Source organism: Zalophus californianus, chromosome 3, assembly GCF_009762305.2.
Source record: "Zalophus californianus isolate mZalCal1 chromosome 3, mZalCal1.pri.v2, whole genome shotgun sequence".
In the NCBI taxonomy this organism is placed as follows: Eukaryota; Metazoa; Chordata; class Mammalia; order Carnivora; family Otariidae; genus Zalophus; species Zalophus californianus.
The window spans coordinates 55,892,667-55,908,670 of NC_045597.1; the positions used below are offsets into that span (position 1 = coordinate 55,892,667).

The window sequence follows — 16,004 nt, forward strand, 5'->3', positions numbered from 1 at the left end:
GCCAAGCTTCTTTTAATTGTGGGCATGTTCATGGTAAAACTACCTTATGGAAAACAACTTGCCACTTAACTGTGCTCTGTGATTGGAAATTATGATTGAGTTCCTCCGCTTAATTCCCTAGGGAAATGAGCAGCTGCTAGACTGAGAACCCGCAGTATGAGGCGAGTGTGAGGTCTGGACTGGGTGTCCACCCTGTTTCTGCTTCCTCCAGGCCATGCGCTCCTCACCTTTGGTATTCTTGGACTTAATAGTTTTCTTCATGACTTCCCTATTAAGAGTGGAGTTAAAATGGAATTTTCCGTAATGATGGTAGGTGAAAACAGTTTCACAGAATCAATTTCAATTTTAAGAGCACCTTGAGGATTAGTGGGAGTTTGTAAGTTTTATTAAATTGAATTGTACTGTATTAATAGGCATTTCTGAAACCAAGATTCTAGAGTTCAGAATGCCAAATTTTTTCCCTCTTGGCTTCACTTCAATGATTATAATAGAAAAAAATGATCTTTAAGTGAGACTTCTGAACGAGGTGCCTTGCCAATGATGGTCCTCATGGAAATACAATCCCTTTGGCCACTCAAGCCTGCTACCGTTTAAAGTTGAGGGTCTGGATTCGTATGAAGAGTTTTCAAGGATTCAAATCTTTCTTGTATTTTCTACTCAGGGGGTAAAAGGACAATAAAGTTCAAGTGTGCAAAATGTATCATTAGGCTCAGCTATCCTCAGGATTAGTACTTGAGGGTGGAGAGGAAGACAGTTCTCTCTTTTTGACTGGTTAAGTGCTGCTGCAGTCGGGAGATCATAATAGGTCAAAACGCAGTCCCTTTACAGAAGATTCTTAAGGCGATTTGCCCCTGTTGGTTTGGACCGCTGGTGAGAAGGGCACTGTGTGACCTCCTTTGAAATCTTCAAGGTCATTTGTGTGTCTTATAAAATTAGGGATTCCAAACTTAACTGTGCATTGGAATCACTTAAGGAATTTGGAAAAAAGAAAAGAAAAGAAAACATAAGAGTATTTAGGCTCTACCCCAGACATATTAACTCTGAATTTGGGGGGTGGCTCTGGGGAATTCATATATTTTAAAAAAAATGTGCCTCACGTAGATTTTGATGCAGTCCCTTCCATTTGGGAATTGGAATAACCAGCTGGTTATTTTGTTTGCTCCTTACATGTAGTCTCTGCCCTTCTCTTTGTTCTGAGATGCTGGCTCCATCAGGGAGCACGCTTGTGCTCTGGCTTCTTGGACTTGATCAGAGGGAACCCTCGGCAGGAGGTGAGAGGGAGGAAGGTGGTGCAGTCAGGCATACCTTCTCCTGACTCCACGCGCCTCCCCCCAGCCTGCAGCATCTCCTTGGGCTGGCTGTGCCCCTTAGACTCAAGACATCACTTCTTTCCAGGTGGTACCATCTTCTTTTCTTTTTATTGAGGTAAAATTGGCACACAACGTTTTATGTTTCAGGTGTACAGCAGTATAATCTGACATCTGCATACACAATGGAGTGATCACCACCAAGTCTGGTTACCATCCATCTCCTTACAGTTGACCCCTTTCCCCTCTGGTAATTCATAGTCAGGCTCTTGCTGCAAAGCAGTTGAAACCAGAAATGTACAATGAGCTAGAAGAGATTATGGATGCCATTAATCTGATTTTAACAAGTAAGCAAGTTGTATAAAATGCCAGGACTTTTGCAGTACTTTGTACCAAGTTGGAGAATGAGAATGCCCATAAAAGTCTCTTGTGCTGTAGGGAGTTTTGCAGTTGTCTATTTTTACAAATAAACCAGGTGTTCCAAATTTGCTGACCCTTTCTTGGGGTGACAAATGACTGTTAACAGTGTGCTGCCTAGGAGGCATTTTTAAAAAGAAGAAAAACCACAATTATTTTTTGCCTTCTTGGAAAAGATGATGTTTTAACAATAAGTAAGAGAGTTTAGAGTTTTTTGAAAAAAAACAACAAAGCCAAACTTATTCAATGAAGAAAACGTTTTGAAAATGGATACAAATTTTAGTAAAAAAAAAAAAAAACAGCTTGCATTATTTGGGGATAGGGCTGAATATTGAGTATTGGAAATTGCAGTCAATAATATATTTTATCATTTGGATCTACAGTCTTTGTGAGGTACCCTCCTCAGTGAGGACAGCAATTAAATTAAAAAATCTGAGTCAACTGAATGTAGAACTTGACTTTTGGCTCACTGTGTTAAACTAAGATTTTGAGAAACAGGGGACCACATTTAGTTACACTGTGCTCACTAAAAACATTACTGATAATTTTTTGTGAAGCAAAATATTTTTTGTATTATTGATGAGTGAGGTGCAATGGCATTATTATGAAACAATCACTCTATCTTCCTTTATCTTGTAAACGTTTCAATTTGGGTTATGTTTTATAATGTGTATACCATAATCACACATTAAAAAAAGCATCACATTTGTAAATTAGGAAATATACCTGTGAGGGGTTGCACTCAAAATAATTGATTGGTAGGATTTACTAGGAAAAGATTTTGTAGCTCATGGGCTGTGGATTACTGATGATCGCATGTAATTCTGTGATACGGTACTTGAAAGAGGGTGGGTCAACTTCATGAGAGAGTCTGAAGCATATTTAGTGTGCAGGTTTTATCTGGGGGACACAGGGTGTCTTCAGCTGATAGAAACTCTGGTTTATACCCAGTAATGGCAGTGCAGACTCAGATGCATCTAAACTTTTATTAGAGACCTACTGCATGCCAGGCACAATGCAGAACACTCCTAACTCACCTTATTTCATGACCACAACAAACCATGCCATGGGGACTGTTAACTAGTTTTATAGATGAGGAGATTCTGGCTCTGAGGTGAAGTAATTCTGTAGGGCTACACAGATGGCATGGAAGATGCAAACTGGGGACTTCCAAGTCCAAGTCCAGGATCCTCCCCTTGCTGCCAATATGCAGGCAATATTAAGGGCACAGAATTGGAGCTCGTATCCCAGCTCTGGCACTTGCTGGGTGACGGGAGGCAAATCACTTAACTTTTTGGTGCCTTGCTTTCCTTACCGTAAAATGGGGCTAAAATTAATAGGTAGCTCTCTGGGCGCCTGGATGGCTCAGTTGGTTAAGCGACTGCCTTCGGCTCAGGTCATGATCCCGGAGTCCCGGGATTGAGTCCCACATCGGGCTCCCTGCTCAGCAAGGAGCCTGCTTCTCCCTCTGACCCAACCCCCTCTCATGTACTCTCTCCCATATAAATAAATAAATCTTTAAAAAAAAATAGGTACCTCTCTTCTGAATTGTTGAGAAGATTAAATGGTACTTACAGGGCTCATAATAGTGCCTGGAATGTAGTACGCCCTCAAGAAATACTGGCTCTTAAACTCCTATCTCCTGTCTTCCCCAATGCTGCTCTCTCTCATTCGATTATAACCCTTTTGGGAGCAATGGATGGCCTCTGATTTCTTCTCCCCTTTTCCTTCCTTATCTCCACTACCACACACACTGCCTTGCTCAAAGACGATGCTCAAGCGTTCATTAGTAAGGATTTCAGTTCACCCGAACTTTCCAATCAGTTAATACTTATTGAGTCTCAGTGTGGGCGAAGCCCATGCACCACTGTTTTGAAGTCTCTCCTGTCCTGTGTTGTCTCATTTAATCCTCACCACCACCCTAAAGTGTAAGAACGAGCATGGTCATTCTCTCAGCAAAGAAACTGGGACTTAGGAAAAGTCAGCGGCAGGGGTCATGCAGCTAGCTGGGGGTGGAACCAGGGTTCCAACATAGGTAGTCTGACTTCGAGTCTGTGTGCCTCTGCAGTGCCTAGTGTGGAGGTCCTCTGACACTGTCACCTTAAGAGTTGGTCCTTCTTCACAGTGAGGCAAGTCCAATCTCGGACCCACTTTTTGGAGACTGAACACATTAAAACTCACTGAGCAGGGGCGCCTGGGTGGCTCAGTCGGTTAAGTGTCTGTCTTTGGCTCAGGTCATGATCTCAGGGTCCTGGGATCAAGTCCTGCATTGGGCTCCTTGCTCAGCAGAGTCTGCTTCTTCCTCTACCTCTGCCCCTCCCTGTGCTGGTTCTCTCTCTCACAAATAAATAAATAAAATCTTTAAAAAGACCTCACTAAGCAAACTGAACAAACAGAATCCTCGTTACTTCTTGAAATAATGTTTAATCAATTTTTTTGGCACTATTCAGAGATCACATGCTATTTGGTAAGCATTCCGTTATCATTAAGGAGTGACTAATGGATAATTAATTGAAGGGATTACACACATAAGTAATTTGATGATTTTTAAATTTTGGTTAGATTGAAATGTACAGAATCACATAAATCACAATTAGAGTTGTGCTAATAAACAAAACCTTCAATTTTGCCCCTGTTGGTCAGAAGCGGAGACCCCCAGCCTCTTTGTTTGGAAGTGTCTACTCCCATGGCTTCTGACTGCCTGCAATGACAAGGCCACTTACTGTCTCTGACTGGGGCCAGAGACCACAAGGTCACTGATTTTTTTCGTTTTCTTTTTGAGAGAGGGTGCATTCGTGAGCAGGGGTGGGGGAGGGGCAGAGAGCGAGCAAGAGAGAGAGAGAGAGAATCTTAAGCATTAGGTGGAGCCCGACACCAAACACCATCTCACGACCCTGAGATCATGACCTGAGCCAAAACCAAGAGTTGGTTGCTTAACTGACTGAGTCATTCAGGTGCCCCACACCTAATTTTTTTAAATTATTGAAGTGTAATTGACATACAATATTATATTAGTTTTAGGTGTGACTTTTTCCAAACTAAAGGAGAATTTCTTAGAAACTGAAAGTCTTTTCCATTGGCTGTCTTTTGATAGAGCCTCTCTCTTGGATGGATTGAACGGATGGACTAATATTAGGAAAACGTCAGAACTTTGGGGGAATTTCTAGCAGTTCCTGGGTTCAGAAGATAAGTCTGGCCGTAAGGATGGCACACAGCTCTAGAGACCCCAAAGTTTCGACATTACTTATGAGGATCAGTCAGGCACATGATCTCCTTTCTGACTTCAAGAAGGATTTATTTATCCTGCTTATCTTTGGAACTTTCGAATGCCAACTACCCTACTTTCTAGGGCACTGTACCTCTGTTGTTTCCATCAATATTCCCACACATGTGAGTGATTCTTCTAGAAATAACAGCCATTCACTTCAACCAGCTGCCGCCAAGAGCTGCCATTTTATTTTTCTACTTCCTTCCCTCTTATATTTTTCCAACTGTTGACCTTTATTTGTTGCCGGATAGACTTAACAGCGGTCTTTCTTGTACTTCCTGGTTGCTGCCTTCTGCTTCCTCAAAAGGTGAGGGCCCCCAGCTGTCCTTTAAAGATCTTGGCCCAAAGCCTTGCTATAATCAGGCTGGATTTCTGGCACCAAAGTAGAGCTACCCTGCCCTATGTAGCAAAAATAACACATTTGTAATCATGTCATGCAATGGGAGATGACAGGCATCATGATAATGTACTACATACATCCAAATTTCTATCCCCTTCTCCACAAACGAAGAGAGAAAGGTCAGAAAGTACCCTCCCCCCCTTGCCCACTTCTGACTCCTGAACCAACAGCTGCGGTTTCTATGACTCTTCAGGGAAGGGCGAGGGGCCCTGTGCTCTCTAATGGACCCTCCTGCTTGCTGAATTTTTCTCTGTGATTCATCATCTGACAGCTGCAGGTGAGGAAAGCCTGGAGAGGCTCAGCTGCATGCTTGCCCTTTCCTTTGTCTCTGCTCTACCTGTCTGTTTAGATTAGAAACCCATGAGGCATGTCTACCTCCATGTTCTGCGTAGCGTCCACCAAATGTGGATGCTCACGGAACGTGGATGATTGATGATGGTGCTAATCTGAGTAATAACAGGCATTTTGGGTGCAATCTCAAGGAAGCTTCTCAATACTGGGTCATGGATACATGTGTTCTGCAGAGGAGGAAGGAGCCCAAGCTAATGGGCAACTGTAGGTGCCGGTACCAGGACGGCCCCGTTTGAAATGCTCCTCCCTTAAAAACAAAAACCAATCAATCAATCAGGCAAACATAAAGGCTTCACGTAAGCTGTAGTAGCAAGACTTTTTAAGAGCAGCCCCAGTCGTGTGTCAGTGGCTTGAGATTGTAAGTCAAAGGGAGCAAGACCGTTTGGTAGGAGGCCTCCGAGGCGATGATTATTTATTTAGAACTTGCTAAGTGTCAGCTTCTTTACGCATGTTATCTCAAATTACATACGATTTCCTCCTTTTGGAAATGAGGCAACTGAGCTTCTGAGAGGTGGGGTGACTTGCCCAAGTCAAGTAGCATAGAGATGGAATGTTTATGTTCCTCCAAAAGTCCTATGTTGAAGCCCTGATCCCCAGTGTGATGGTATTTGGAGGTTTGGCCTTGGGGAGGCAATTAGGTTTAGTGAAGTCTTGAGGATGGCATTAACGTCTTTATAAGAGAGGGCGAGAGACCAGAACACACACACACACACACACACACACACACACACACACACACACACGCACACACACACTCTGCCATGTGAAGACACAGTGAGGAGGTGGCCGACTGCAAGCCAGGAAATAGGTCTCATCAGGAACCAAATCTGCTAACACCTTGATCTTGGACTTCCCAGCCTCCAGGACTGTGAGAAATAAGTATTTGTTATTTAAGTCACCCAGTCTGTGGTATTTTGTTGTGGGAGACTGAGCTAAGACATATAGAAACTATTTCTTGGCCTCTAGATCTGCACAGTCTGCTGATGCCAGTGTCCATGACCTTGCTATTTGCCTCCTCATTTATTCTTTTTTTTTTTTTTTAAGATTTATTTACTTATTTTAGAGAGAACAAGTGAGTACCGGGGTGGGGACGGGCAGAGGAAGAGGGAGAGAGAGAATCCTAAGCAGATTCTGTGCTGAGTGCAGAGCTTGATGTGGGGCTTGATCTCGCCATCACAACCTGAGCCAAAACCAAGAGCTGGATGCTTAACCGACTGTGCCACCCAGGGGCCCCATCATCCTCATTTATTCCTATCAGTGCCCTTCCTTTAGGTTCAATAAAAGAAGTTATTTTTATGCTAATGTGGTAGGACATTCCATGTGTCCATTTGTTTTCTTCCCTTCCCCCAGCAAACCCCCTGGCAGGATGGGGAGGGAGGGTCTGTGATCACGTAACAGTGAGTAATGAGTCATTGATTTGCGGTGAGAACCATCATTGTCAGCCACAGATCTGGTGGCTGCCCCTTCACCTGGAGCCAGGCCTCTGAGCAGAGAAAGGCAAAGGACTAAGGCAGAGGTGAGGAGGGAGGGAGCTCACAGAGAGCAGTGTCCCCAGACACCCATCAGAGGAGGTCTCTGCTGGACCACTTGGCACTGAAATGGAAAAAGGAATGATTTACACGTTCATCTGGGCCCTGGGAGTTTTTGTGATGGTCCAATAGCAAGACTTCCTTTCTAGGAATGAACTATTCCTTTAGTTCCCCCTGAGATCATGGGTATAATTTGGGGGGTGTGTCACAGTAGAAAGCCAAGAGGAACTTAAATAGGGTGGGGTGTTTCTTTCTGCAGATATGGCCTCAGGTCAGGGCTGGGGTAAGGATTTTACCACACTGCCTGGAACTAAGTGCCAGATGGCCAAAGGCGTGGAGAAGGCAGGGCGACTGAGAGCAGGCAAAAATCACACAGTGAAAATAATAACAAATATAAATAATATGTAATATGTATAATAGTAATAAAATACATCAGGCTTACTAGCAGATTCCTTTGTCCATGAGGGGCCTTGCAGGGAAGAGCTGTGCTCCTTGGCACCAGAGCCATCTTCTGTGGCAGGAAGGGGTTCAACTGAACCTGTTGGAGATGGGCCGGGGCGATGGGCTTAGGGACCCCAAGGGTGGGCTATCACCCAAGGTGGGAGGACTTGCATACGTGCCAGCAACTCTGATTAAGTAACTTAGCACATATAAAGTATCTGGCACTGTGCTGGTGCTCATTAGGTTAATGTTAGCTTCTGTTATGGGTTGAATTGTACCCCCCTCCCCTCAAAAGATATTTGAAGTAAAAACCCCCCAATACTTCAGAATATGACCTCATTTGGAAATAGAGTCATTGCAGACGTGATTAAGATGAGGTTATACTGGAATAGGGTAGGCCCTTAATCCAGTATGACTGGCGTCTCTGTAAGGAGAGAACAGTTGTGGACACATGACGGGAGAAGGCCATGTGATGGCGGAGGCAGAGATGTAAGTGGGGCAGGTGCAGATCGAGGAAGGGCAAGAATTGTGAACAACCCTCAGAAACCAGGGGAGAGGCAAGGGAGGGTTCACCCCTATGGGTTTCAGAGGGAGCATGGTCCTGCCAATGACTTTGACTTTTGGCCTCCAGAACCGTGAGACAATAAATTGCTGTTGTTTTAAGCCATTCATTTCATGGTCCTTTGTTTGGGCAGCCCTTGGACATGAACATAGCGAGTTCCCTCTTTGTTTAGACTTCCCAGATCAACCCCAAAGGGGGACGTGCAGGTGCTTCTGTGAGGTGAGTCTATAAGGGAAAACCGAACCAAGTTCTCCAACAGTATGAGAGTTAACCACTAGAAACCCTTGGAGAAACAGAAAACAAGTGTTGATAAGGATGTGGAAAATGGAACCCTCGTGAGCTGGTGATGAGAATGTAAAAGGATGGCGTGGCAGCTATGGGAAAGCAGTATGGAGGTTCTTCAAAAAATTAAAAATAAAACTATATAATCCAGCAATCCTACTTCTGGGTATATATCCAAAAGAATTTAAAGCAGGATCCTGAAGAGATATTTGCATACCCATTGCAACATTATTCACAATAGCCAAGAGGTAGGAACGACCCCAATGTTCATCAGTAAGTGAATGGGTAAAGAAAATATAGTATGTAAATACAAAAGAATAGAATGCAGCCTTAAAAAAGGAGAGCCTGTCACAACAGGCTGGAGGAACATTGAGGACGTTATGCTAAGTAAAAAAACCAGTCATGAAAAGACATACTGTGTGATTCTACTCCTCTGAGGTGTCTAAAGTAGTCAAAATTACAGAAAGAGAAAGCAGAAAGGTGGTTGCCAAGGGTTGGGAGGAGTTGGGAGGGAGAATTCGAGTTTCAGTTTTGCGAGATGAAAAACTTCCAGAGAGATGTTTGCACAGTGATGTGACTATAGTTAACACTACTGAGTTGTGTATACTTAAAAATGCTTAAGGTCGTAAATTTAATGTTATATGTTTATGACCACAATTAAAACATGAAATGAAATTAAAAACAAAACACTTGGAGAAGTTCCCCTTTAAAATGAAAGTAATAACCAATGTGAATGATTTATTATATGTATATATACAATAGTAGTAAAACATATCAGGCTTACTGGCAGATTCCTTTCTCTGGGCAGAACCTTGCTTTGCGGGGCAGAGCTCATGCTCCTTGGCCTTAGAAGCAACTTCTGTGGGAGGAAGTGCTCAACTGAACCTGCCGTCAATTTTTTGATGATGTGATTAATTACCTTCTTAGTTTTGCCACACATGTATCTTTGAATTCTCGTACATTGGATTTTCTTAAAGCAAGGCTTGCTTGTAATTTGGGTGTGGAAGATTCCAGGGGCAGTTATGGTGTCCCTGGATCTGCTGAGCCTGGTCTACTACTCCCTTCCCCCCATATACTGCATAATAATGTGGAACTGGAGCTCTTTGCCTAATAAGAGCCTTAGGAAACAGAAGAAGGCTCCCACTTACAGTCTGTAGAGGCAAATAATTTGACAAGAATTGAGGCCAGCGGGCTGGTCTGCCCCTTTCATGAAGCCCAGACATCAGCACTGTGGTCTTGAAGTTTCTACGTGTGGCATAATAAAAACATATACTTGGTTTTTGTTCCCAGTTCCTGGCATGGAGGTCCTCAAACCCTTGGAACTTCCTGAGTGATTGAAGTGCCTTTTATTATTCATAAGGAGCCCATCTGGAGCACACCTGAGTTTATGCTAATGCGGTGGCTCTTGGTGGCCCCTCGATGGCTTCGGGATGGGCACTGGTTGCCAGAGGAATCAGCCATGTGATTAGCTTGTTGGAGCTTTCAGCATCTCACTCCTTCACCTCTGGGAAGAGGAGGGGTCGGGCTGGAAATTTTCCATCACCAATGACCAGTGATTTACTCAACCATGACCAGGTAGTGAAACCTCCATAAAAAGCCTCAAGCAATAGGGTCAGGAGAGCTTCCGGGTTGGTGAACACATGGAGAAGCCGGGATGGCGGTATGACCTGCGAGGATGTGGAAGCTGCGTGTTCCTCTCTCCCCGTACCTTGCCCTAAGCATCTTCCATTTGGCTGTCTCTGAGTTGTCTCTTTTATAATAAGACTAATCCTAAGTAAGGTGTTTTCCTGCATCCTGTTAGCTATCCTAGCAAATTATTGAGGCTGAGGAGGGGTTTGTGGGAACCCCCAATTTATAGCTGGTCAGGTCGGAAACACGGGTGGCCTGGGAGTTGCGACTGGTGTCTGGAGGGGGGCTGTCTTGCAGGACTGAGTCCTTGAACTCAGGTGACCTGACACCAACTCCAGTGAGACTGTGGCAGAATTGAATTGACATCCAGTGGGCCTCGGCGAATTGGAGGAGAATTGGTTGGTGTCAGAAAATATCTCGGGCCTATTGTCTTCTCTTGGCCTGGAATGAGTTCAGTTTGGGTTCCTTCCTTCTTGAGTGATACAACTCCAAGTAGAAGATGCTAGCTCTAGAGAGAGGACAGAGATTTCAGCCCAGCCAGGCAGTGGGGATGGGAATAGCAGCAAGGATGACCAAACAGGGGGCTAGTGTTGGGTGGTTGTGTGTCACACTGACCATGACCGGTGAGGTAGACGCAACCGGGGTGAACTCTTCCTGACCGTCAGATGCCCCATTCCCACCTGTGATGCTCAGAGAGACCATGAGCCCTGAAAAACAGCGTGTTGTTTTGTGATGTCACCTCTGGAATGTTCTGAGTGTTTTGGTGACCAACTCCTGCACAGGACCTATACCTGGCACTTAACGCTGGTATGGCTTTTTACTTGAGATAGAAGTAATCATCTTAGAGTAGGTAGTAGGTATGGGTATCTCTGCTCCAAAGACTTTTTGGAAGGTTTTTACACCAACTATAATACCTGTCTAAATTTTTGTCCAGAGATACGCATCTTGTCAGATACCATCTTCACATTCTTTCAGACTCAGATTTTCATAATGTACACAGTTGACAAGGGGGGATAAGTGAGTAGAAAGTCTTCTGTTTTTCAGGTTGAGCAATTGGGGCTGGGAAGCGGAAATTGTCTTGTTTTCTCTTTTCACAGCACTTGAGGCCAAATATTACAAGAAAAAGAGACACCAGATCTGAAAGCCTAGAAATCCCAATCAATGTGGTTCTACCTCAGGTAGGGATAATCGCAGAAGGGTGTAACTGCCTCGTAGCCAGTAGAGCCCTCCTCTTTCAAAACTGTAGCACGATATTGTAGAATGAGCAGAGTCAGGACCTCTAGCTGCAGCCAGCCTTGTGCCAAGGGGAGTTCACTTAGCCACTCTGGGTCTTGGGTTTGTCATACCCTCCAATGAGGAAGGTGGGTTTGGTGACCTGGCAAGAACCTCTGGCCCTCGTAGCACTTCGAGTTTCTATGACACTCTGAAATACGCCGGTCTTCCCAGACTTCGATCTTTTGGTGCTTGCTGTTGTGTGACCACTCCGGGTTTCTGGGGGAGGACTGGGACTCAGAACCAAATGCATATGGCTGAGATCGCAAGTAGAAAGCCTAGGACCTGGGCCAAAAGGTACAGGGTGATTTGGAGGGGCCAAGAGAACTGTATACTGAAGATAATAGAGTGGAAGGGGGACTCAGAAGGGAGGGAGGCCAATGAACGGGTAAGGTCTCGCGGTCTCCTCCCCAGGTCTCCTAAGCAGCTGTTTCCTCGGTGGGGTTCTCCTGACTGGATTGTTTCTCCTGCGGCTATGTCACAAAGGGGGCAGCCTTGCTTCTCCAGAGTCACCTAAGGCCCTGTTGGAAGATCATGGCTGTGCAACCAGAGGGGCTGAAATGTAGGCTGGAGGGACCCAATGCAGAGGTACTACCCGAAAGCTAGATATGGGGGTGTGTAGGAACAGGGCCGAACGCCAGAGGGCATCCTATATGTATATATATAATTTATTTATTATATGTATGTTTAATATATACTTATATAATACATAACTACATAAGGATATATAATACAGATAATAACATTATACATATGTTTTCTGAAGCCATCTCTTAAGGATTCGCTGAAGAGCAAGTTTACAAAGGAGACCTTTAGCATTCTTTCAATAGGTGGAGATAATTGTTAACAATCTTAGCAAGTAAGTTCAGCAGGAGGGAAAAGCAGGACCCAAGAACTTTCTGGTTGTCTGTTTTCACATTATCCTTATAACTCTGTAACGAGCAGCCACTTCATCAGTTTCAGCCCGAGAAGCCTAGAATATAAGCTACCTTTGGCCTGATGGTTAGACAGGATGGCTTGCCCACAGGGTTCCTGCAGCTCCAGGAACCTTCCTTTTAGGTCTGACTTTTGCCGTGTTGTTCTGCTGGCCACCGCTCTCCCCTGAGGGTGGGTGTTGCTCCTATGGTTTATTCACAGCCCACAGAGATCAATCTCAGCATCACTAAGGGACAGGAAGAGGGGGCCAGCCTGGCGGTGGGGCTGGGGGTGGGGGGAGGGAATAGGGTTAAGTATAGTGGTCATGTGACAGAGAGATTGGAAAAAGTCTTCCGTCTACACCTACCACAGCTCTCCTTGCTGAGCTTCCAGAAGGAGGCCAGCGCGAAGGAGGAGAGAAGGGGAACGGAACCGGGGAGTGCTCTGAGAAGGCTCCAGCTGGTTCTGGGGCCAGGCACTTCCTGCCCAGCAGGACCTGGTGCCGCAGTGGGGTCTTGGAAGGCATGGAGGGCACGGGTTGTATACCCTGCACGGGCAGATGTGGCCTCATAGGTACACCTGCTGAGGAGACCCAAGTCATAGGCCAGGTTTCAGACACGTGCCGGGATGCTCTAGGCTGGCACTCGGGGAAGGGGCGCAGGTATCTCCACATTCAGATGATCTGGACCGTGCCACCACCCGGACTGTGAAGGGACCAGCGTACTCGTTAGACCTCCCCAAATGAGAGGGTGCATGGCTTGTGGGAAAGGACTGACCTGGGGAAGAGGGGAGGAAAAAATATGGACTCAGCACTGATTTGGCCATGTGGCAGGCACTGGGTGATGCTAGTGTGAGGGAGGGATGGTAGAGGCATGGGGACTGGGAACCCCAGCTGCCCCTCTAGTGATGGCAGAGCTGGAGTGAGGGGCTTGACCCCCAGGCCAGTGTCCGCTCTCTCTGCTACACCACAAGCTCGGCATATGTCACCCGGTGGGGCCAGGTCAACTCTTAGCTGTCTGTCTGTTCTCTTGCCATTAGGAAATAGCGCCTCCTCTCTCAGCAACCTGCCTGCCTGCCCCTAAGCTCCTTGCATGTGTTTACCACGTGCTGCTTTATTCTGGCACCAAGCCCGAGCCCGAGCCCATCCATTGCTGGGTCTCCAGAAAGTGCCTCTGGCTTCCCAGCTCCCAATCATGCTGGGCATTTGGGCTTCTCAATTGCACGGCAAATGCCTGTGGTTCACTATTTGTTATCACCCTTAGGTTTTTTCAGGTCTTACTGATTTCCAGTTTTTCTTCTCACATTAAATATTTGTGTTTTCTGATCTATTTGCCAACAGCACATTCACTTGCCAGCCATCAAGGTTATTTCCTGCCCCAGCTAGCTGACCTGGTTCCTTCTGCATATAACGATTCCGTTCTCGCAGGCTCCCTTCGTTCCCCGATGAGTGCTCTCAGTGAGTCTCACGGAGGCATCGTTTACAGCTGGATCCTTAGCCAAGGGTCCACAGCAGATCAGAACGAGCTCTGACAGCACCCTCCAGGGCCCCGCTCAGGCCTCCCCTTCTCAGTCTGCTTTGTTTGGGCTTGTTCTTCAAGAACGAGAAGCTGTGGAGTCGGCTGACAATCCCCACCTCTCTTCCAGTTGGAGTCACTTCTAGGAGGAAGATTTCAGGAGATCCTATTTTAAACAGTTACCCGAAACTATCACATATGGTGACATTTTTATCCTTATTGCTATTAATTTTATAATTCTCTCAAAATCAATCACACTGACCTGCAAATTATCCTCTTACCTGTTAGCATTTATTAAAACCAATGTTGGCTGTATTATGGTACTAGGCAGCTGGGTTAATTTGACAATGGGCTAATGAGACTCAGCCCTGTCCCCTCATCTGAAAATTAGTAGCATACCCGGCTCTTCCTTCCAGCATCCTGGGACTTCTCAGCTTCACTTGCCTGAACAGTACCTCAAATGGCTAATTGTTCTCTGATTGTAACCCTCCGTAATGTCGGGAAAGTAGATGTTTAAAAAACTTGGGTCAAGAGGTTTGCAGTCTACTGGGGCATTTGGACATCTCTTCTGGTCTGTGATAGTCCTAGTTTTCCAGAAGTAGAACTTTCAAGCATGTCGGCTAAGCCTGCCCTGTTAGTGTCCAGTCCTCCCCAGACGCTTTAGATGGGAGGCCACCAACCTCAGAACTCCATCCTGGAAGGTCCCGCTCAGAGAGTCCTGTTCCTTAGAAACCCCACGGTGTCAGTAAGAGACCTTGGTCTTATCACCTCGTCTTTGTTCCTTGCCCCCCTCTCCCACCTTCCCATTGGCCATTCTTCCTGCATGCTCTCCATTTGCCACAAGGCCAATGGACAAATGCACTCAGTAGTTGGTAATTTCGAGCCTTTTCCTTGCAGGACCACTTGTACTTAAAAAGGAGATGCTGGGGAGAGGGCCAGGTCTGATGCTAAGGAGGGAGTCCCATCCACAAGCAGGAGGTGGGATTCAGGCCCTCCGAGGGAGATGTCTGTGCCCAGGCCCCCTTCTGGATCCCTGGCACTAAGGCATCTTAGGTTACAACAGTGAGCACGGTGCTCCCGAGGGCAGAGTCTCTTGGTTCCCTTCCTAACAAGGTGACGAAAAGGAATGATGAGCCCATGGCCGGTTGTATTCCCCTTCCTGCATCCATCCTTGTAGGCATCCATCCTTTCATGAAGAAGCCAAGCTTTTTCTCTTACCCCTACTGGGTCTGTATCCACGTAGGTAGGCATTTCCCATAGATCAGGGAAGAGACAGTCTTTCCTCCATGGGAAATGTGGGCCATGCCTGGTCTGGGGGCCGTAGGCTCTACCTCCCAGGCTTAGAAGAACCTTTCGGAGTTCTCCTGAAAGGCCCAGACGTGTTGTCAGGCCTCAAGGACATCAAAGGTTCGTTTAGCCCATGAAGTGATACCACCGGCTGAAGAGACCTGTGGAGAAGGGCCTGGCTTCAAACATAGGCTGAGAAGTCCTGGGGTTTTGTATCTCGTGTGTCTGCCTAACTCACATGCTCGCTCCTTGGAAAGCCTTTGGTAAATAAATACATTCAGCATTTGCTGTCGTGCTTTAGGCCAGGAACACTGATGCCTTAGCAGCAGAACTGGTTCTCTGCTTGGTCTTTATGTCTGCTTACTTACCACTTTCTTGGCCTTTTGCCCCAACCCCAGGAAGTAGGCAGAGCAGCTATGTTTAGGTTCTATTTTAAAGGTGACATTCAGAGAATCGCAGTGACTCTCTCAAAAGCACTAAAAAATGGGATTTTGAGCCCAAAGCTGCTGGGAATTTAGGGCCTCTACCCTCACTGGATTATAGGTCCAAGATGGGGACAGGAAAACGAGCATGCTCGCACGCAGGGGGCGGCCTCGCTTAAGGATTACGTAGACTGACCTAGGGTTTTGTGGAATTGCCAGGGGAAAGCCCCATTGCTTTAGATTTCCCACCACACAGTAACAGCTGTGCAGTTTAAAAATACGAATCGAAATGAAGCTCTAACTTCACAAAATCCACTAAATATACTAAGACCTGTGACATCACTTTTGTAGGCCACAGACGGTACAGTGTCGGTGGTTTTACATCATCCAAGCTAATATCTCTTCCTT

General features: G+C 45.9%; 1 protein-coding gene across 8 annotated transcripts in view; it reads left to right on the top strand.

Moving 5' to 3' along the window:
• Positions 1 to 16,004, top strand: part of CBY2 (chibby family member 2) — a 45,248-nt gene that overhangs the window by 21,874 nt on the left and 7,370 nt on the right. For 2 of the 8 annotated variants that reach the window (XM_027591348.1, XM_027591349.2), the window contains exon 3: positions 11,284 to 11,364. The exons of 1 other annotated variant lie outside the window; for it this stretch is intronic. In XM_027591348.1, the coding sequence (XP_027447149.1) occupies positions 11,284 to 11,364 (81 nt within the window). 5 more of the 8 variants (XM_027591356.1, XM_027591355.1, XM_027591354.1 and 2 more) reach the window with 5 other exon arrangements.